This window comes from Astyanax mexicanus, chromosome 1 (genome assembly GCF_023375975.1).
Source record: "Astyanax mexicanus isolate ESR-SI-001 chromosome 1, AstMex3_surface, whole genome shotgun sequence".
Taxonomy (NCBI): domain Eukaryota; kingdom Metazoa; phylum Chordata; class Actinopteri; order Characiformes; family Acestrorhamphidae; genus Astyanax; species Astyanax mexicanus.
The window spans coordinates 123,714,956-123,737,500 of record NC_064408.1 but is presented as its reverse complement, the minus strand read 5'-3'; the positions used below and the strand labels follow the sequence as shown (position 1 = coordinate 123,737,500).

General features: G+C 36.2%; 1 protein-coding gene across 3 annotated transcripts in view; it reads left to right on the top strand.

The window, feature by feature from the left end:
- Window positions 1-22,545, top strand: part of LOC111188569 (NLR family CARD domain-containing protein 3-like) — a 223,288-nt gene that overhangs the window by 50,302 nt on the left and 150,441 nt on the right. The window contains exons 5-10 of one of the 3 annotated variants that reach the window (XM_049468142.1): window positions 10,645-10,758; window positions 11,914-11,962; window positions 12,251-12,440; window positions 12,755-14,660; window positions 17,695-17,868; window positions 18,228-18,401. In XM_049468142.1, coding sequence (XP_049324099.1) covers window positions 10,645-10,758; window positions 11,914-11,962; window positions 12,251-12,440; window positions 12,755-14,660; window positions 17,695-17,868; window positions 18,228-18,401 — 2,607 coding nt within the window. Of the gene's footprint in view, window positions 1-10,402; window positions 10,511-10,644; window positions 10,759-11,913; window positions 11,963-12,250; window positions 12,441-12,754; window positions 14,661-17,694; window positions 17,869-18,227; window positions 18,402-22,545 lie in introns of all 3 variants that reach the window. The other 2 variants (XM_049468134.1, XR_007427270.1) reach the window with 2 other exon arrangements.

Sequence of the window (22,545 nt, the reverse complement as noted above, 5' to 3'; positions counted from 1 at the left end):
TGTGTTCAGACGGCTGTGATTTCACACTGGATCCAAACACAGTAAACCCTTGTCTCTCTCTGAGTGAGGAGAACAGGAGGGTGGAGTGTAGAGAGGAGCTGCAGTTGTATCCTGATCATCCAGAGAGATTTGCTTGGTGTCAGCAGGTTCTGAGTAGAGAGAGAGTTACTGGGCGCTGTTACTGGGAGGCTGAGTGGAGCGGGTGGAGAGGAGCTGAAGTAGCTCTGAGTTATAAAACCATCAGCAGGAAAGGAGGATCAGACTGTTGGTTTGGAGAGAATAGAAACTCCTGGAGTCTGTTCTGCTCTGATTACAGTTACTCTGTTCTTCACAATAATAACAGAACTGATCTCTCCACTCCTCCCTCTGGCTGTAGGAGAGTAGGAGTGTATGTGGACTGTCCCGCCGGCACTCTGTCCTTCTACAGAGTCTCCACTGCTACGCCCTCACACACTCTCACACACTTACACACATTCTACACCACCTTCACTCAGCCCCTCTATGCAGGGATTAGGGTTTATTATATCGGCTCCTCAGTGCGTCTGTGTGAGATTGAGTAAATCTGTATGTGATTCAGAGGCTGTTAGGAACACAAGCTGTATAAATACTTTCTAATCTGGTCTAAAGACGGACTTGTTCAAACTGCCTCATTATTCTACAATTGGTGTATTTTAATATGTAATATATTTCAGAGTATTAACATTATTACTGTACATTGTTTGTATGTATTCTTTTGTATATTTGAGTTTAAAACCATTTTTTCTGTATTCAAGTCTTCAGACAAAAACTAGTTTAAGGAGCCAAAAAATCAGAGGCCAATATTTTTTATCGAAGTGCCGAACAATAAAATGCAAACTATTAAGCATTTGGACTTTAACTGCACCTGAAACACAATTCTAGATTAATCCTCCTCTGCCTTAGCCAAAGTCCTCTCACACACTTACGCATTTTTTCAGTGTAAAATGTGAGCACGTGATTTGGAACATCAACTTAAAAACAATCCAAGTCCTCTCCAAACCATCACTGATTGGAGCTTGATGGAACCTTCACACTAGACCTTAAGCAGCTTGGACTACGTGCCTCTCCACTCTTCCTCCAGACTCTACTATCTTGAAGTCAGAGCACTCCATGCTTCCCTCTGCTGACAACTTTTATGGAGGTGCAGATTTCATTTTCCAGCAGGACTTGGCACACTGCCCACAGTGCCAAAAGTACCAATTGATCTTATAGAATATTTTATATTTCTGAGACGCTGATTTTTTTTTTAAAATCATCAACAATAAAATAAATAAATGCTTAAAATAGATCACTCTGTGTGTAATACACCTATATAACATATGAGTTTAAATTTTTTTCAAGTGAATTGCTGAAATAAAGTAACTTTTAAAATAGATTTTAATTTGTTGAGATTTACTTGCAGCCCTAACACACACACCACTGCAGAGTTCTCTATACACACTGTGATTCGACGCGAGACGCTCTCCTGTCAGATTCTTGTCACATTAGCCTGTTAGCAGCTAACAGAGTTAGCAGTGAATTATCTCCGTTTCTCTTAAACTGTTCAATAAACTGAGAAAAACACTTTTAATTTATGGCTAAATTAATGAGATTAAACAATTTAAAAAGTCTATTTAAATGCTGATCTTTAAGTCAAAAGTTAGAAACCGACTAAATTAGCTAGCCTCTTAGCGTTAGGTAGCTAGCTACTGAATGTAACCAAAGTTTCTATGGAGATATGCATTCATGAACTGTTTTCTGTGACTAAAATATTTTTTAAACAGCCAATTCTTCTAACCAATAAATGTTTTTAAGCTAATTTACCTCAGGAAGAGTAAATTATCCTCAAATTTAACCCCAGCTTAAGACCCTAGTTTTATTGCTTATTAGCATTATTTAGCTAACAGATTTAATTTTTATTCACACAGTTCTAACTTAATTACTTTTCTTCAAATATTACGCAGATGTTCATGTTTTCTTTTAATTCATATGGTTATTTTCTCTCCAGTTTCTCTCAGTCAGAAATAAGAGGCAGATATTTTATAATAGCTATTATATGCTAGCTTTTATATATCATATGGGAAGTGGATAGTTATCTGTAATTCTGAACACAAATTTTAAGTCTTTGAGTTATTGAATAATTTCTCCCAGATAACTGCATTTATTATTAAGAGCGATTTTTGATATTTTATATTTTTTAATGTTGGAATAGTTTAATTTTGGAAACACAGCGATTAATATTTAAATTAATTATTTTTTTGTTTGTTTAAGACTAACTAACTAATAGAAAAAACACATAACTTGTGCTTCTGCTACCTGGCCACATTATTAGAAACACCTACCTACATTACCTTGTGCTTCCACTCACTGTCCACTTTATAATTAACGTCTGCTTTTTTTGTGCAGTTAGAACTTCACACAAACACATTCACTCACTGACACAATAACTGCAAGTCATGTATGTTGTAAACGTTCTGTATTCTAGGACATCTTTGTACCCATTTTTTGTACATTTTGTAGAGATATGATATAAATACAGTTCTGTACATTATATATGTTCAAATACATTTTTATATACAGCTCCTGGTGAAGGAGAGCAGCTTGGTTTCTTTATAAAGTAAGGGCTTGGGTCTCTTTTCCTCCACACATAATTACCGCATTAAAATACACTTCCATCATATCCACAGTTTATCAGGAAACAGAAGCAGAACAGAAGTGTGTGTCTCTCGCAGTCCCTGATGTGGCCCATCCCCCGGTTCATCTATTTTTTCCAACCATTTTAGAAAATATATTGATTTATTTGCATGAGTATCACAAACACTAGCTAAATATTACTCATTAGTCACACACACTGATAAAAAAGAGAGAAAGAAATGCAGTCTTCAGTATTAACGCAGTTGAAAGAGACTCGGATAGATGAAAATGATCCCGCCGGTCATACACAGGGTCTGGGTCCTGGTCAGCACAGTAGTTATCTCAGCAAAGTGGCCAAACACACCGTATTTCAGTAATATGAATAATGGGGAATCACATTATATATATATTTCTAAAGACATAAACCGTTCCATAGAGTCTGTGCCCCATTCGCTATATGATATGTATAGAAACGGTTTATAGAAACAACAATACGTTCACTATAGAGTTAATAGAGTATGTAGTCTATTCAGAAAAGGCCACAGTATCTGTATACTGTATAGTGAATAGACCAAATTCTCTATAACCTGTATTTCACTAAATGACCGCTTTCATCAGCTAAATACGGTGATTAATAAGATTCCGTGGTGTTAGAAGTGGTAAATAAGTCTGATCAATAGGAAACATGATATAAAACCTTCTGCAACTGTACATTTGACATTCAAGGAGGAGGATGCTTGAACAGTTCTATAGTTAAAAATACACAGATTTGTCCATGGAGAGAAAAAGGATGGAGATACAGAGAGAGAATAAAGGACACAATGAATCCACAGTGAATCCAATTTCCTTCGCCATGGTTTTAAACCGGATGCTGAATTCTGATGTCCATGTCCTGGGGGGTTAGCCTCTAGATCAGCTCTAGATGTCACGAAGGAGGGAGGGATGGACGTAAGTGCAAATATAATATATATATTATTAAACAAACAAGATAAAATAAAACAGTAAACAAAACAGGTAACGCACAAAACTACAAAGAAAACAAGGCAAGGATAAACTAGAACTAGGAACACAAAACCAGAGTGCACGGAAGACGAGGATTCAAACGAACGGCAAGGATACAAAAGATACAAAAGACTCGACACTGAACATTCTAACAGAGGGGCTTAAATACAAGAGGAGAGTGAGAAACACCTGGGCTTGGAAGACGAGGGGGCGGGGTAACAGACAGGACACAGGTGAGAACACTAACTGGGGCGGAGCTAGGGTGGAGACAGGTACAAAACACAACAATAGCACATGGCTGGGAAACATGACAGGTAAACAGAGGGGCAGGAGCACAAGAGACAAAATAAGGGAGAAACAGAAGACAGACATGGGCTAAGGTGTAACACTAGATCAGCACAGGCTGTGGTGATGATGGATCCACGTATAAGCAGAGAAACAGAGAATGAACAATGCAAATCTCTTTCTTTAAATTATATTTTTTATGACATTATTCTTACTAAAGGTGCTTCAAAAGTCACTTCTAAAAGACAAAAGATCAACACTTTATAATAATATAATAATAGACCCCAACAAATAGAAAATTAACATTATTTTTAAACGTTATTTAATGGATGATAATGACACTATAACAATGAAAAATAACACTAAAACTAAACTAGAAATTAATTACTAAAAATAGCTAAAGCTAAAAATTAAATTTAATTATCTAAAATGAGCAAAGCTGTCTAAACTAAAATACCAATTAAATAAGCTCAATTAAGATAAACATGAAAAATAAAATAAAAAAAATATTAAGCACTACCATATAATTGAAAATTTAAATTTCAATCAATAATATCTTAATAATACTTAATTGATTTTTAAACATTTTTACAGTAAAAGTAAAAATACAGTATTTTTTTTCTTTTTTCCTTAAATTAAAAAAATAATAGAATATTTTGAAATGTGTTTCAAAAGTGTTTTTTTGTAAGATTGCAGAAAATATTCCTAATTTTTTAACAGAGAAAATGCTTTATTTTACAGTACATTTTTAGTCCTAAAATTGCCTGCTAAAAGCTATTAAAAAGACATAATTCATGTCTTTTATTTAGAGAGAATGTTATCATAACATGACTGTTGTTATGCTGATCTATTACTTTTATACATAGGTTATAATTGTCAAAAACAAAAAGACAAAAAAAGAAAATAATATGTAACAAAACTGTAATTGTCTGCCAGATTCCCATTATGTCAAAAAGTAAAAAAAAAAAAAAAAACACTTTGAAAAAAGTTACCAGTTTTTATAGTCAAATAATTGAATATTTATTTAATATACAGTGGTATTAGCCAATATAAATATTTTTTGTGACATTTAAAGAACAAACTATACTATGGGATTTTAAAGTTAACTAATAAATAAATGTTTTGTTAAGATAAAATGTATATTCTTTAATAAATGTATATTCATTATCTGGATTGAAAAAAAGATTTTAGAGCTGTTTGATTTGTGTTAAAATGTTTATATTATTATATAAATATACATCAATCACTTCTAAATTAAAGGGCATTCAAGTTTTAACCACCAGGGGGCAGTAGAGTTTAAACGAATTTTATGTAAACTTTGTAAAACATCGGAATTTCACATACGCTAATTTAATTAACATAAATGCATGAGAATTTAGGGTATTTAATACTGTAGTAATAAGGGCTGTCGGGATAAATTTGTTACCAAATTATCATACAATATATTATGGAAATGACCTCAATAATATTTCCTGACCTCAGTAGCTCCCACAATATTTTTCTTAATAAAAAGAGCCGATTAAGGTGAATGTGTTGGTGTGTTGATATACAGTGATTTTATTTAAGACATTTAAAAGTATTTTTATGGCATTATAAAGTGTTAGCATCAATTAAAACTGGGAATAAAACTTGATTAAACTAAATTAAATATCCTTGTTCCACACTGATCAGCTCTGAGTTAGACCTTCATGTTCGTACCTACAGTGCGGTCCAGCTCCACTCCTACCCAGATGCCCTGAGCGAACTCCGGGGGCCCACCCACACCTGCTCCCCGGGGGCCATCCAGTCCGGGAGCTGGACCGCCGGCGCCCCCTCGTCCCCGTCCTCGGGAGCTGGGGAGCAGGGCGGCCCCGCGGTCTTACCGGTCTTCTCGGTCAGTTGATCTTCATCTTCTGGGCGGTGGTCTTCAGGGCACATAATGTGCTACCAGAACAGATCTATAAAACCTCTGGAGGTCGTATTATGTTTATTATTATAAAGCAGTATTTTATATTAGCGCTGCCCTCACGCGCTCTTTATACGCGCTGTGATTCAGCGCGAGACGCTCTCCTGTCAGATTCCTGTCACATTAGCCTGTTAGCAGCTAACAGAGTTAGCAGTGAATTATCTCCGTTTCTCTTAAACTGTTTAATAAACTGAGGAAAACACTAATAATTAATGGGTAAATTGATGGGATTAAACAACTTTTGATTTAACCAGTCTAATTAAATGCTGATTTTTAGGTCAAAAGTTAGGAATCGGATACATTAGCTAGTTTCATAGCGTTAGCTAAGCTAGCTACTGAATGTAAGTTTCTGAGGAGAAAGAGCATTTATTAACTGTTATTGTGACTAAAACAGTTTTTAACGGTTTGGACGAAATTATCTGCCACTGTTCTGACAATTCTTCTAACTACGATCTGTTACCTCTGTAAGAGTAAATTATCCTCAAATTTTACCTCAGCTTAAGATCTTAGTTTTATTGTTTATTAATGTTATCTAGCTAACAGAATTTAGGTTTATTTACACATTTTTTTAACTTAATTTTACGTTTTTTCAAACATTTCTCATATTTTTACGATTTCTTTTAATTCATGTATTCTTTTCTCTCCAGTTTCTCAGTCAGACATAAAAGACAGATATTTTTATAATACTTAGCTATACTGTTTTGTCTCTCAAGCCATTACATGCCACCTTTTATATGATATGGTTCAAGTGGATGAAGATATTTGTAATTCTGAATATCATATTGTGCTCTATAATGGATGTAATTAATTTAAAGTGTTTATGAGTTATTTAATAGACAAATAATAGTTTTATTTTCCCAGATACCTGCATTTAATATCAAAAAGAAACTCCTCACCTACAGCACGTCATCTAATCTTTGGATATTTTTAAAGGTTAGTGTGGTTTATTTGTGGAAACACAGTGATTGATATTTACATGCACTGTTTATTTAAGTTTATTTAAGTTTAATTTAACAACTAATCAACCCAAATGTTGCCCATCAGCCGGTCTTGGTAAATGTCTCGGTTCTAACTACAGCAAATACGTCCTGCAGATGTTTTATAGAATAATCTGTTTTGGTAGCACACAATGTTTTAGCTCATTATTAGAAGAGCACAATCATACCAGGGATTATTTATATAAAATGCAGTACATCTCACTAACACTAGATGGAGGCAGTGCTCCTTTCCCAGCAAAAGAAGAACTAAACACAGCTCCTTTCAGAGGATAATGGCAAAAGGGAAAAAATAATAGTGAAATATATAATGGAATAATCAATAATAGCAGTAACTATAATAAAAAAACTACGTACTTTCTGTGGCTAAAACATTAGCCTGTTAATTACAGTTAAAAATGTGACATATATAATACAAAATATTACATAATTATTTACAAAATTACTTTACAGAATGCCAACTGTTTGTTTATAAACATGTTTCATTGCTAAGAACTTGAAAAATATTTAGAAAACAATTCATTTGAAGTTAAATTACAGTGACACCACATTACTTTTGTATGGCCAAAGTCAATTTGTGTGGATGATCACTTGATTAAAAATGTAATATAAATGTACATGTGCACAACATTCTTAATATTTGAACAGTTACAAGAGATACTTTAATTGTTACGATTTGAAAATTATCCTGTTGAAAGTGTTTGTCATTGTCCCATATATTTATATCTGTCAGAAGCAGTTTATATCTAGTTTATATCCGTATCATTTATTTTACTTCAATATTCAAAACACAGAGTGCATTATTAATAACATGGTATGTTGGATCAGATTTTTCACAGTAATATATTGTTGCACAAATAGAGGGTCAGGTGGACTGGTGCTTGTTTTAACATAGTGAACAGGGTTGATTTTACACACAAGCTGTTTAAGCTGTTTAATGCGTCTGAATTTGTATTTAAGTGGTAAATTAAACGATTTAGTGGCTCCTGGGTTTGGACATAACAGAATTTTATTTATTGTGAATAAAGGATCATTATTCAAAATAAGGTCCTCAGATACACACTGACATTCCAAAAAAATATTGTATTAATCTTTTTTTGATTAAATAGTGGAAGTGTTAGCTATAATAACTGCATTTATAATTATAATAATTAGAACACAGAATGATACAAATAATGTGTAGTTATATGTAAATGACAGCTGTTGTTCACTGAGACTATCTAATGAACAGTAAATGATGAGGGGTCTCCATAAATACAATACAACAAAGTTAAATTTACGAACCTCGTTCAGATCAGCTCAGAGAAGATCAGTTATACTGCTCTTCTTCTTTTTCTTCTTCTTTTTCTTCTTCTTTTTCATCATCTTCTTCTTGTTTTTCTGTTGAAGCAGAGATTTTACACTGCAGTGATATTTACAGAGCAGCAGGTGTTCTGATGAATTGTGCTACCTTTGCTAGACTGTGCTGCCCTAGTCTAAGTTTAAAGGTAATAATACAAAAAAGCAGCATATTAGAACATTATCCTGGCAGGAGTGTAGATAGAATAACTGGACGACCTAAATCACTGTATTGATGTGAAGTTAAGCTAATAGAGGTGATTGTTTTCATTATTTACTTTTATGTAACCCTTAAGCAAATAAGGACAGTGAGCTCAGGCTTGGAAAACAGAATTATCATGAAAAACTCATTAAAACATGAAGTAATGTGGGTCAGAGCATGCGCAGTGCTGAGGAAAAGCACTTTTCTATGGTAAGCAGAACTCGGCAAAACACCTTCTTGCTCATGAATATTCAAACATTCCATTCAGCCGTGTGATATAATTGGCTGACTATGGCAAATAACGAACAGTAGCTCCGTCCCCACCAGCGCCTATTCGCTCTGAGAGAAAGAGGGGCGGGGCATAGAGAGACAGGTGAGACGCAAGTAAAAGAGAAAGTAAATGTAAGTCCAGTTTCCACCATTAAAACAGGACAGAAGTCTGGATTCACTCGGTAAGTTCAGAACTGAAGAGAATGTAGAACAGAACTGTGTAGCTTAAAGTCAGAACCGGTTCAAAGGTTCCTCAGATCCAGAACCGGTTCTTTAAGCTCAGCTCAGTGTCCGATTACACTGGAAGAACCAGGCTCAGCATGGTGATCTGAACCAGTTCAATAATGCTGTAAACTGAAGAGAAATGCGCAGATATAGATTCATATTTATTGATCACAATTACAACGTAGTTTATGCTGTTTAAAGCGCATTACTGCTTAATGTGGGCTTTGATAGGTTGGGTAGATAAAAACACGGAACTGCTATAAAGGCGTGTTTATATGTAGTAGCGCTGTTCAACCAGCAGGGGAGCAACGGAGCTGAAGGTCACCTCGAGTTTTAGTGTTTTCAATCCTGCGGTTTTATATTATCCTTAAATTATGTTTCTATATTAATTCAGTAACATAATAGTAATTTTATTAATAATTATAGAACGATGTGTATATTTATAATGTTGTTTAATGTAGTAATATTAGTAGTAATTATTAAATTATAATACTTGTAATTTGTAATCAGGTTAAATCACACTGTTATGTAACATTCTCTGTTTCATTTGTTTTGTTTGTTCATCAGGTACCTTTTAATGCAGACAATAATGTTCTTATTCTAAGAATAAAGGTTTTATTCTAACGGCTGATCTGTTCTCAGGGGTCGGTGTCGGCAGTGTTCAGCTGTGTGTGAATGAAGAAGAGTAAATTATGGACCTTCAAAACTCCAGCAGTGGAGGAGGACCTCCTGTCATAAAGTGAGTAAATTAAGTGATGGGTTTAATTTATAAAGTTGTTTTGTATTTTAATGATTGCAGCTCTAATCCTGGACCTGTGATCTGCATATTTTATTGAGAACAGATGACCCAGAGTCAGAACCATGTGCTCTATTTAACTGGAAGAAAAATGCTTAACAAACCAGCATGTTATTCTTATAGTAGATTGTGTTTCTAATCTGTACTTAAAGTAAATATCTGCCTTTAATTTATTATACTGAATATTAATAAATATAATTATGTTTATGAAAATGGTTTATATGATATGTGAAGGAACTCCTGATGTGCTGCATTTGTTTAGATCAGATGGAATGATTGTGTATGTTATTAAAGCTTTGGAATGGAGCTTCTCACAGAAACACCTGTTCCATTCTGTTTTGATCTATATCTCTGTTAGAGTTCCGTATAATTCAATCCGAGAAAAAATATATCTTGTAGTTTATAATACAGTGTAATTGAGGAGCTCTTACAAATACAGGTTATTAACTTGTAACAGATATATAAAATACATACAGTAAAGATGACATAATCATGTTATGACACTGTGACATTTTAACAAACACACAAATATATGCAACAGTATTGTTAAAGAAATTAAATTATGTATATTTATTGGGTGAGCATTTTAAAGCTTTTATGAAGAAGTTAGTTATGAAGAAGTTAGTCTGGAACCTGTAAATGAGTTTTAGTAAAGGAAGTCATTAATCCATACTTTACTCTCATCATGGATCATCATGAAGATCTGTTTTCAGGGAGAAGAGAGCAGCATCTCCAGCCCCCAGTGGAGTGTCTATGAAGAGTGACCGGTCCATGCCTCATCCTCTAAACTTCAGCAGTGGAGGAGGAAGCTCTGGGTCTCGGTACATCACTGCACTAAACTACTGTTCTGTTCTGAGAGTGAAGCTCTTCAGTTCCTGATCTTTATTAAAGATGTGCTGTGTGTTGGAGTTTCACTGTGTAAATGCTGGAGTTTCACTGTGTTTAATGTTAACAGAACTGAAACCCAGAGAGGAGCTTCTCCAGAGCCCAGCTGTGTATCTATGAAGAGTGACTGGTCCATTGGGGATCGTCCTGATTTTAGCAGAGAAGATATGACATCTGACCCACAGTGAGTGAAACATCAAGGCCTTTTTACAGATTTGTACTGTAATTTACATATTTTCAATACATACAATACACACACACACACACACACAGAGGAGGTCAGTGTGAGATTGTGAGTTTCTCTGTATTTAATGATCAGTGTACACAGCTGAGTGTGATGGGGAGGTAAGATTTAGATTAGACTGACTGACCAGAACAATTTAAAGACAATATCAGCTACTGGTTGGAGAATTACACATATATCTATATATTCGGGTTGTGCGATACTTATAAAAAAAGATATCTCGATAATTTCTGTAATTTTTAGTAATATAAAAATAAACTATATTTTGCATTATTAAAAAATCTGTATATAGAATTATTATATTGTAAGTATTATATTTGACTAGCCTGTGCTTCTTAAAAGATAATAATTACTTACTAAATATGTTTATGGAAACAATATATTATATTTTTTATTAAATTCCTTGAAACAAACAAACATTGAACTCATCAGTTCAAATATCAAACAGTGCACATGGTTGTAAACCAGAGTTCTTAATAATGGTTATTGTAATGTAAATAAAAGGATAAGTATTAGATTGACTTTGTTCAGATTGTTCACTTGGGAAGGGGACAACAATTATTGTACATTATGTTTTGCAGACTAGATCAGTTTTGCTTTATTTTATATGTCAGTATAAATGAGAATATTTTAATGTGCTGAGTAGTTGATTGTGAATGAAAGAAGATACGGTATAATAAAGTGTATAGTAAAGTGTATAGTGAGGATAAGGTGCAGAGATGTGTAACATACTGTAACATATAGAACATATATAATCACAGCAGTTACTGAGGTAGAGAGTTTATAGTGTTTGAGAGTAGCAGCAAATATTGCTGATAGTAATAAAGACATTCAGTCTCTGTGTGCTGAGTGGGTGTGGGTGAAGTTCAGTCTTTGTGTGTTTAAAGGGTGGTGGGGGTGTTCAGTTCAGTTTTGTGTAAGTGTGTGTGGTGGGTGCGGTGGGGTGAGGTTCAGCTCTGTCTCTGTGTGATGAGGAGTCTGACTGCCTGGTGGATTTTATTAGTAATTGCAGCATATTTTATTGAAACAAAACATTTTTCGATCAGATAATTTATTATGGTGGATTACAGTGTGGATTTTTTTTGTTATTCACAGTAAGAAGAAAATAAACAATTACAGGGAAAAACTGGACCACATATTCAAGGTTAGTTCTAAACCAAATATTTGATGGAGATCTCCCTGATTTCTTTTACATTTAATTTTAATTTCACTTTTAAAATTTTGTAATCATAACCATAATTTATTCACCTGTAGGTTCTGTATAACTGTAATAATGTCAATATTGATGCTATATGATGCTGCTCAGTAACATGATGTTTAAATTATTTTACACACCAGATCATCCATAACTTCTTTCCTCCTCAGATCAGTGTCATTATCTCTTCTGTTCTGTAACAGCTTTAGTGATTCTCTGATGTTTGTTTTTAATCAGGAGCTGCAGCAGAAGTTTATCTCTCTAGTGAAGAACGAGCTGAACACATTAAAGGAACTCCTGAGTCCAGATTACCCAGCATGCTCTGAGAGAGAGTTGGAGGATGATCAGAGGGAGGGGGTGCTGATGATCACACTGCACATCCTGAGGAACATGAAGCAGACAGACCTCGCTAATACACTAGAGAGCAGTAAGAGTTCTGGGTCATGACCATGGGTACCAACTTAAAGTGCTAATTTATTTTTCAGTGAAGTCCCAAAGGGAAAAAACAATACTTAATTGGATTCTGTAATTGTATAATAAAGTATCACAGCGTCAACTGTAGTCCTTGAACTTAACACTTACCGATTTTGTAGGGACATATTGAATATCTCTAAATCAACTACAGCTGCTACAAATAAACCATACTACAGTCTTTATTTTAAAGTATTATGTCATGGTGTTGTTCTACACTGGATTCTAATGCATGATCACAGCTGATTACAGATCTTCCTCTGTTATCAGAATTAGCCCCAGCATGTCAACGAAAGCTCAAATCCAAACTGAGGGATAAATATCAGAAAATTAATGAAGGAATCTCAGGCTATGGAAACTCAGCACTTCTGAATGAGATCTACACAGAGCTCTACATCACAGAGGGAGGGGGTGGAGATGTCAATCAGGAACATGAGGTGAAGCAGATTGAAGCTGCATCCAGGAAAAGGCCAACGCAGGAAAGACCAATCAAATGCAATGACATCTTTAAAGCCTTACCAGAACAGAACCAGCCCATCAGAACTGTGCTGACTAAAGGAGTTGCTGGAATTGGAAAAACAGTCTCAGTGCAGAAGTTCATTCTGGACTGGACTGAAGGAAAAGTAAATCAGGATGTTCTCTTTATATTTCCACTTCCTTTTAGAGAACTGAATCTGATGAAGGAGAAGAAGCTCAGTCTGTTGAATCTTCTTCAGAGCTTCTTCCCAGAAACACAAGATTTAAAACCAAGACATTATAAAGGATACAAGATCATGTTCATCTTTGATGGTCTGGACGAGTGTCGACTGCCTCTGGATTTCAAGAACAATGAGAACTTGGTGGATATAGAAGAGCAAACCTCAGTGGATGTTCTGCTGACAAACCTCATCAAGGGGAATCTGCTTCCCTCTGCTCTCCTCTGGATCACCTCTCGACCAGCGGCGGTCAGTCAGATTCCTCCTGATTGCGTTGATCAGGTAACAGAAGTGCGGGGTTTCAGTGACCCTCAGAAACAGGAGTACTTTAGGAAGAGGATCAGGAATCAGGACCTGGCCAACAAAGTCTTCACACACATCAGGTCTTCAAGAAGCCTCTACATCATGTGCCACATACCGGTCTTCTGCTGGATTACAGCCACTGTTCTAGAGAGAATGCTGAGTGAAGCTGAGAGTGGAGAAATCCCCAAAACCCTGACGCAGATGTTCACACACTTTCTGATCTTTCAGATCAAACTCAAGAACCAGAAGTACAGTGGGAAAAGTGACCCTGATCCTCAGCAGACTAGAGAAAGTATTCTGGCTCTGGGGAAACTGGCGTTCCAGCAGCTGGAGAAAGGAAACCTGATCTTCTATGAGGAAGATCTAAGAGAGAGTGGCATCGATATTAGAGAAGTATCAGTGTACTCAGGAGTGTGTACCCAGATCTTCAGGGAGGAACATGAGCTGTACCTGGGGAAGGTCTTCAGCTTCATACATCTGAGCGTTCAGGAGTTCCTCGCTGCTTTATATGCGTTTCTCTGCTTCCTCGACAAAAAGGTTCTGAATCAGCAAAACACTGAACAGCAAACCAGTTATCTTTCCCAGCTTTTCAGCAGATTATCACAGTCTGACTTCCTCAACAGACAGACTCTGAAACAGCAAAACACTGAACAGCGAACTGTTGAACAGCAAAACACTGAACTTTTTGAACTCTTTAGCAAGTCAACGATGACTGGCTTCCTCAGCAGTGCTGTAGACCGAGCCTTACAGAGTGAGAGTGGACACCTGGACCTGTTCCTTCGTTTCCTTCTGGGTCTCTCACTGGAGTCTAATCAGACTCTATTACGAGACTTACTAACCCCAGCAGAGAGGATCTCTCACAGCAACAAGGAAACAATCAAATACATCAAGAAGAAGATTGAGGAGAGCTCCTCTTCAGAGAAATCTATTAATCTGTTCCACTGTTTGAATGAACTGAATGATCACTCTCTAGTGCAGGAAGTTCAGAAATACCTTGGTGGAGGTGCTGACCGTCGTCTTCATCAGGCCAATCTCTCTCCTGCTCAGTGGTCAGCTTTGGCTTTTGTGTTGGTGAACTCAGAAGAAGAGCTGGATGAGTTTGACATCAGTAAATATCACCCATCAGAGGAGTGTCTTCTGAAGCTGCTGCCAGTAGTCAAAATATCCAGAAGAGCTCTGTAAGTATTTTCATTCAGGTCTTCATTCAGGTTTTTTATGAACTGCTGATTTTTAGCACTTTTCATTGATTCACAGGTAGATTCACATTATTTACATTCTTACACATTAGTATGTTACACATTAATTATCCTGTGTGTGTAATAATAATTAAGCCCTCACATTATTCTAAACAGTACAGATGATTTATAAATGAGATAATTTCTGTCTTAGACTGATCAGAGACAGCCTTAAGAAAATAGTTTAATAGTTTAGGCAACTTATGTGTTATGTGTTTTTGGTTAAAATGAATGCACATCCTCTGCAGATACACACTTGTCACGTGGTCCCTGTCTGTTCTCGTGTTTCTGTGTTTATTTACCTTTTCTGTGCCTGTCTCTGCTTGTGACTGTGAGTGTGTCTCCCACGTGATCCGTGTTCCTCAGTGTTTCTTGCCCTCACCTGTGTTCATTTGTAACTCCGCCCCTTAGCCCCAGGTGTTTTCTGTTTCCCGTGTGTGTTACACTATTTATAGTCCGTGCTCCCTTTCCCTCGTGTCGGTTCTTGTGCTTTGTAAGCCTGTTATGGTTGCGTTTCTCTTCCCCGTGTTTCTTGTTTTCAGTTTCGTTCCAGTGTATTTGTTTATTTTTGTCTTTTGTTTATTGTTTAATAAATTTACTTGCGTTTGCGTCCGCTCTCCTCGTCCTTCCTTCCCGCACCCTGACAACACTAAAATAGTGCTGGGTTATTTGACTACAAAAATCACATTTCAGTATGCTTTAGAGAAATGTTGAACAATACAATAGGGGTGGGAATCGTTTACTATCTCACGATTCGATTCGATTCCGATTTTGGGGGCCACGATTCGATTCAAAATCGATTTTTGATTCAAAACGATTTGATTTATAAAAATTTCTGCTTCTGGCTTATGAATCTTATTGAAAAAAGCCTCCAAAATATACACTGGTCCTGAAGCAGGTAATGTGTTACAAAAACAATAAAATGTGCAGGAATGTGGGTCCTCAGTGACAGAGGAATCACTGGGATATCACAATGACGTTAATGAACAATAAATAAATAATAAATAACACTGATTTATTACCAGGCTACTAGCGGTGGTGTGTAGGTGACGCTGCTGGGCTGATGTGATGATAGCACTGGAGCGCTAAAGTTCAGGAGCAGCTGCTGATTAACTAGTTAATTTAAGGTCGTTGTATTTCTTCAGAAAGGGGGCAGGAGGTGGAGAAATTAATTCATATTGTCCATTCCTTAATTCCTCTGTGATGAGGAGCTGAAATTAGCTCTGATTAGCTTATTGTTATTTTTCCGTTCCGCCTTAAATGCTGCAGCCCGCTGCCACCTGTAGCGTTATTTAAGGTGGAACTGGAAAGTTAGCTAGTTAGCTAGCTAACAGTTACTGAAACTAACTACTAGCGATCTTTTTTATGCTTGTTATGAAGCATTCTGCCATAAAACATTAAAACTACACGTTAATCTAAGGTAATATAATGCTTGTTCTGCCATCTTACCGGTGATTCTCAAACACCTACGCTCTGTGTGTGTCTGGAAGATCTCCGTTTGAAGGGACAAGCGCTATCCCCAGGGTTGCCAGGTCCAACAAAAATACCCAGCCCAAAATCAGTCTAAAACCCGCCCCTCAGAATCGATTTTGGGACATTTTAAATCGATTCTGAATCGTAGTAAATGAGAATCAAGATTCTTATGTGAATCGATTTTTTGGCACACCTCTACAATACAACATGATGAACATTTATCAGCATTTATTTGTAACATCAAAATCTGCATATTTAAATATTTAATATCTTACTGTACATCCCAGTACAGTACACACTGTTGCTGTTACTGTGAGGCATTAGTTCAATATGTTTTCTCTTCTACCGGAATTAATCTCCTGTTTATTTCTATAGATATTGTTTAAGCTGAACATGAAGGAGTGGTTTGAGCTGTGCAATACAAGCATTCATCTGCCAACATTTATTCAGCACATTAAGTATTCTAAGTTAAAAAGAATCAAAACCACCTTAATCTTTTGAGTAAAATAATTAAGACTCTGTCCTCTTTGCCTGATAACAGACTATACAATTAAGCGTAATTGTACAATGTGTACTTTTCCCTTCGTTATGATAGCAAAGACACATGACATGCCCAAAATGAAGCTGCATGGTGTGCATTTGATGCTAAAATAGGGCCTTTAAACAAACAATAAGCACGTACTGACTCAAACTATGATTTGAATGGGGAAATCTGTGGAAAAGCACAGCACATCCAATAAGAACAATAGCACTCTATATCTTTTATACAGCAGTTAAAACCTGGTATCTTAAAGAAAGCACTGATTGATTTTACACACTGTTCTAGTTTAATGTGTGCAATGTAAACATGCTCGCATTTCACTTTTCTGGAGGCTGATTTACAAATTTACACCAATAAACACATTTAATCATTTTATTTTTGTTCTCTTAAAATATGAAGTGAGTCAAGGTTTATGAAGTCACACAAATGGAAAAAACATTTACCTGAAGAATATAATAATGTGATCTCAACATGTGAATAGTCTTATAAACAGAGAAATATTTGTCTGCTCAAACTTATTTCCTTTTTAAATATACATCCATTCCTACATCTTAGTCCAGCACTTCCAAAAAAGGTGAGATAAGAGCTAGTAATTTAGGGTTAGTAACAATGCAAAACCACGAAGCATATTTCCAAGCTCTACTCTAAAGCATCATTACTGTTTGTTTGCTCTAACGGATACCTAAAGTTAATAATATATAAATATAATGAATATTTAAGTTTTAAAGGGCAGAAAGAAAAATGATAGGTTCAGTAAATTCACATACCCTGAAAAGCCCCCTTGCTCTTCCTCTGCTTTTTTAAACTTTTTCTTTGTCCATTTTAACTTATTTCAGTATAAAGTAACACCAGTACTTTAGACAGACAATATATTTTACAGTTTAATTCTGTTTTCTATTATTTGTCTATCCATTCAAATTATTAGGGTTTATTGTACAATCTGTTGTTTATTCTTGTTTTTAGACTAGCTTCATGCAATCTTGGAGTAAAGACGTGTGAAAATCTGGGAACAATTTTAAACCTGGAAAACTCCTCCCTGAAAGAGATAGACTTCAGTAACAATGACCTGCAGGATTCAGGAGTGGAGCTGCTCTCTTCTGGACTAAAGAGTTCACATTGTAAACTGCAGATTCTCAGGTAAGTGTTTCTGTGATTTTTGTTTTGAGATTACACAGGTCTAATTGTGAAATTCAGGTGTTTATATTATATTATATACATTATATTATAACAAATCACACAAGAAAAAGTGTCTTGTGAAGGACAAATACGAACTCTCATGGGTCTGTTGTCATCTTAAGAATGTCCAACTTGAATGAACATTTGAGACATATCACACAAAATTGTGATGCACAAGCAAAAACTATTTTAGCTGAAGGTAATGTGAATAAAGAGTTTATTGAATCTTAAAGTGCATTATCTTCCTTAGTCTGCCACGTTGTTGCTCTTTCCTTCTTTCTATTTTCTTTCACTCACATGTTTTTTTGCTCTGTCTGCAGATTATCTGGTTGTATGATCACAGAGAAAGGTTGTTCTTCTCTGGCTTCAGCTCTGATTTTAAACCCCTCCCACCTGAAAGAGCTGGATCTGACCTACAACCACCCAGGAAAGTCAGGAGTGAAGCTGCTTTCTGCCAGACTAGAGGATCCACACTGCAAACTGGAGACACTCAGGTGGGTCTGAATTGATAATTATTTCATCAACGTATTGTGAGACAAATGAATATGTTTATTTTTTTCTCCGTCAATATTGACTGTTGTGCTCTAACGGAGGACACTTTGCTGTGTGTGTGATGTGCTTCATGGGCAAGCAGAGTGTTGGGAAAGTTAGGTTGTAAAGTTGTGAAACACATTGCATTTTGGGCAGGGGTGCAACCACATACTTTTTGAGGTGTATGCAAACATACTATCGGCGCACACTGCGCTTCGAAAAAACAGCAAGCTGATTGGCTGTTTCTCCTGAAAGGCGGAACTTTATCCTTGAACTGGCTCCATGATTCAAGTCAAGAGATTTTCCATTCACATACGCTGCATACCCCCTTTTTGAGCCACTGATTGTGGGACTTGTGATAAATCTAGTTGTAGTCACCAGGTACAACAGTGGAGCAGCATGTGACCTTAATTCTGACATTCTGTTTTATTTTTGTTTGCACGGCCACATTTTTGTATTATGCCATAGCTATCTGTACTAAATGCCAAGTACTTTGTTTTGGCTCATCTTTCCGGTGGTAAAAAGAACCAATGTTTAGGTAATACACTAGAAGAGGTTGAACAGTTTAGCTGTTCCTGGTCATGAAGACAGAATCAGGATAAATTAGGGTTGGGTGGTATGACAGTATTTCGGTATACCACGGTATTTAAATATGGTGACGTTTTGTAAAATAGTGACAGTATATTAACCACGTGACTTGCCAAATCTGTACTTTGAAAAACGGGATATTTAAGACATTCTGCGCATCCACAATGAAAGAGCAGTGGGAGGGGTAAGCAGTTGTAGCTCACTGATTGGTTATGGGTTGGGGATTCTCACTGAGGAGATCATACAGCAAAAACTCAATAAACTCTACAGGTTTCACTAATTTTCACCGAAATTATCGCCACAAATAGCCACATTTGTGCTGTAGTGGCAATAAAACCCCAACAACCAACCAACCACCGAAATGATCAGATTTATCCGTTTATCCTGCAGCGTGGGGTGTTCTGGTGTGTGAGTTACTCACAGGTAAAGTTACAGCTGCTTCTCAAATATTTCTCATCTCCTGGTTCTCTACAAAACAAGTTTTTGTAATGTCCTTCACGCTCATATTCTAATCCCATACAGAATTCTGCATCTTCCTCAGGGTTTTCTGTCATTATTTCGCGGCTAGCTCGAGCGCTGTAAATATAATCAATTCTGCGGACCGTGAGGCGCTGTGCGCTGCATCGTGCTGCCGAATTCTGACCCCCGCAGAACACCGGCTCCCCTTCGCGAAACGGCACAACACCACCCGCTGTTAGTGGAAACAGCGCTTATAAATATATTAACAAACACGAAAATGAGGGTATTCAATCTGTAATTTCAGTTCGTTGTAGTTTTTTCTTTTAATTACCGTTTTTATTAGTTTCAGTTAAGGAGAACTTTCCCTTTCAGTTTTCGTTTTTTCGTTTGTTTTCGTTAACAATAATACTTTGTTACTTAGGTACATGGTGATTATCAGGCGATAGCTTTATTTAAAATAAAAATAGTATTAAAAATATATTCCTGGAGGCTGGACTTGAGATTTTCCATTACTTTACTCGGGCCGGGTCAGGTCCGGGCAGAGAAATAAAAATCAAAGTATCCTGCTATTTAAAAGAATGGAAAATTAATAAAAATAATAATATAGTTCTGCATACTAGAGATTAGATTGTCTGCCTGAACCCGAGCGTGAACGCGAGCCTGAACGCGAGCCTGAACGCGAGCTAATCCACGCGTTTAAAGCTCCTGGTGGATTAATGGGTGGCACTTCGTGCTTCTTCTACTGCCTACGGGCTGCATGACCTGCAGTCTCTCAGCCTGACAGTCAGACTACAGTGTCAGCAGATAAATTGCGTGTGGTTTTTGAATGCATCTACACCAATGGGATGTGTCCAGGTAAGTGTGCCATATGCATTTGGTGCATTTTCAGCTGCACAATGTTTACTTTTTTCCTTTGTTGTGATAGCAAAGACACACTGACACACCTTAAATCAAGCTGCATGGTGTGCGTTTAACACTAAAATAGGGACTCTTCATTTCTGAGGAGATAAAATTAATGTGACTGAGTTGGCATGTCAGCTTTATTTAAAAACTGTGGTTCTTGGTCCTAACGTGTCAACAGTCTGATAAAGACAGAGATAAAAAAAAACAATAATAAATCTGACAGTTTTAAATATGATTGCAGAATCAAATACATTGTTTTTATGTTTACTCTGACATGTATTTCACTGCAGACAGTATGAACCCAAAATATTTCATGTTTAGTTTGCTTAAACTCATTAATTTTTTTATATACATCCATTCATACATTTGTATGAATTTGTGATGAGAGCCAATAATTTAGGGCCTGTAATTGTCCTTTCAACAAGACTATTCAAAACCACATGCTGCACATATTATAAAGAGATGTCTGTCAAAGAAAAGGGTACAGGTACTGGACCAGCCTGCCTGTATTCCTGACCTGTACGCAGTAGAAAATGTGCGGACAATATAGAAACCTGAGTTAAAAAACACTTCTAAACTTGAATCTTTAAACTCTACCTTTATAAAAGGCAGCAGTGTTTAGTCTTCCAATGCTCTGCCTCAAATCACTCCCTCTTCCCTATGTAGTGCACTTTGTGGGTCATGGAATAGCACCACCTCCACCCACACAGTGTACGATATATCTAAGTAAAAGTCATTTTTACATTCATCAGTATGAAACACAATTCCTTATTTATCATTTAAACAGTGTTTTTTTATGTTTGTATTAGGTTTAAAAGTAGTGCACTATGTAGGGATTATGATGTGAAATCTTCTTCTCAGGAAGAGGGAACACTGCAGGCTGGCCTTAGTGTTAGAGGAGGACGGGGAGCAGTGCTGCTGTACAGAGCTGATATTTCTGTTAACTCAGTTAGAGCTGGTTTTGGAGACACAGCTCCACAGTGATGTGTGTTAAAAGCAAGGGCGTAGGAGCGGGCTTGATATTGGGGGGGACACATTTGCCAATATGAACCCAAGCCCACCCAATAGTTTCCTAGAACAACATTTGTGGAAATTACTTTTAATTAAAAGTAAATTATTATTATAAGGTGATTTTACAACCTAAACATGTTACTCCACATTACAGCTACTGTTGTTAGAACAATTATGCAAGCAATGTCTGAGTTATCACCTAATATTTAAAATAATATAACAGATTATTATTTTTGTTATTATTATTATTATTATTATTATTATTATGTATTGGCATGTCAATTCTGTTGTATATTTACATTTTTTCCTGCACTTTTATTTTTTTCTACTGAGAGCTCTTCTTCAGATGGTGTCCTTTTATGTAAAAGAATGTAACTTTACGTTTCATAGAGACTTTTATAAACGTCAGGATATGTGGTCTTACTGTGAAATACAAATGAACAGAAGTCACGTTACAGCAGTGTTTCTCAACCCAGTTCTTATATATTCTACTGCATATTAAAACTGTTCTGCATATTCTAGAGCTTCCTCTGGTGGATATACATGATTAATTTAGGCTCCATTTGGGGCTAAAGGATTTTAACAGGTAAACTCAGTAAATGACTGTTTATTAGCTGATCAGGTGGATCAGGTGGAAAACACTAGTTTAGGGCAGTGATCGGGGTTAAGTAACTGCTTTAAACTACCAACTTAAAGTACTGTACGAAATTCTGGCGATCATCTACATCCAGCTTCTAGATAACTAGTTAGTTAAATCAATTTTCGTTCATTATAGCTCACAGTAAGTCCTGTAATCCTAAATGAATAAACAGTTTGAAAATTAAAGTGATTAGCTGATCAGGTACAGGGAAACATTACATATATATTTTATTTTTTTCCTTTAACCCTGACTCCCAATCTAGCTAATTCCAAAGATAAGCTTACACACTAACACAGCTGCAGTTTATTAATCACAGTGGGTTTAAACTGTGTGCTGATTCAGAGACGTGTATTTTTAGCCAGCTATCAGAAACATATCATCACAGTTGAAGTGGTTAGCCTATCGTTACCTTTCTTTTAGAAAAATCTCCGTATATCCAGATCTGTTTTAAAATCAGCTGAAGCTGCTGCGTCCCGATCCCGCTGCTAAATCTCACAGCGAGGGGG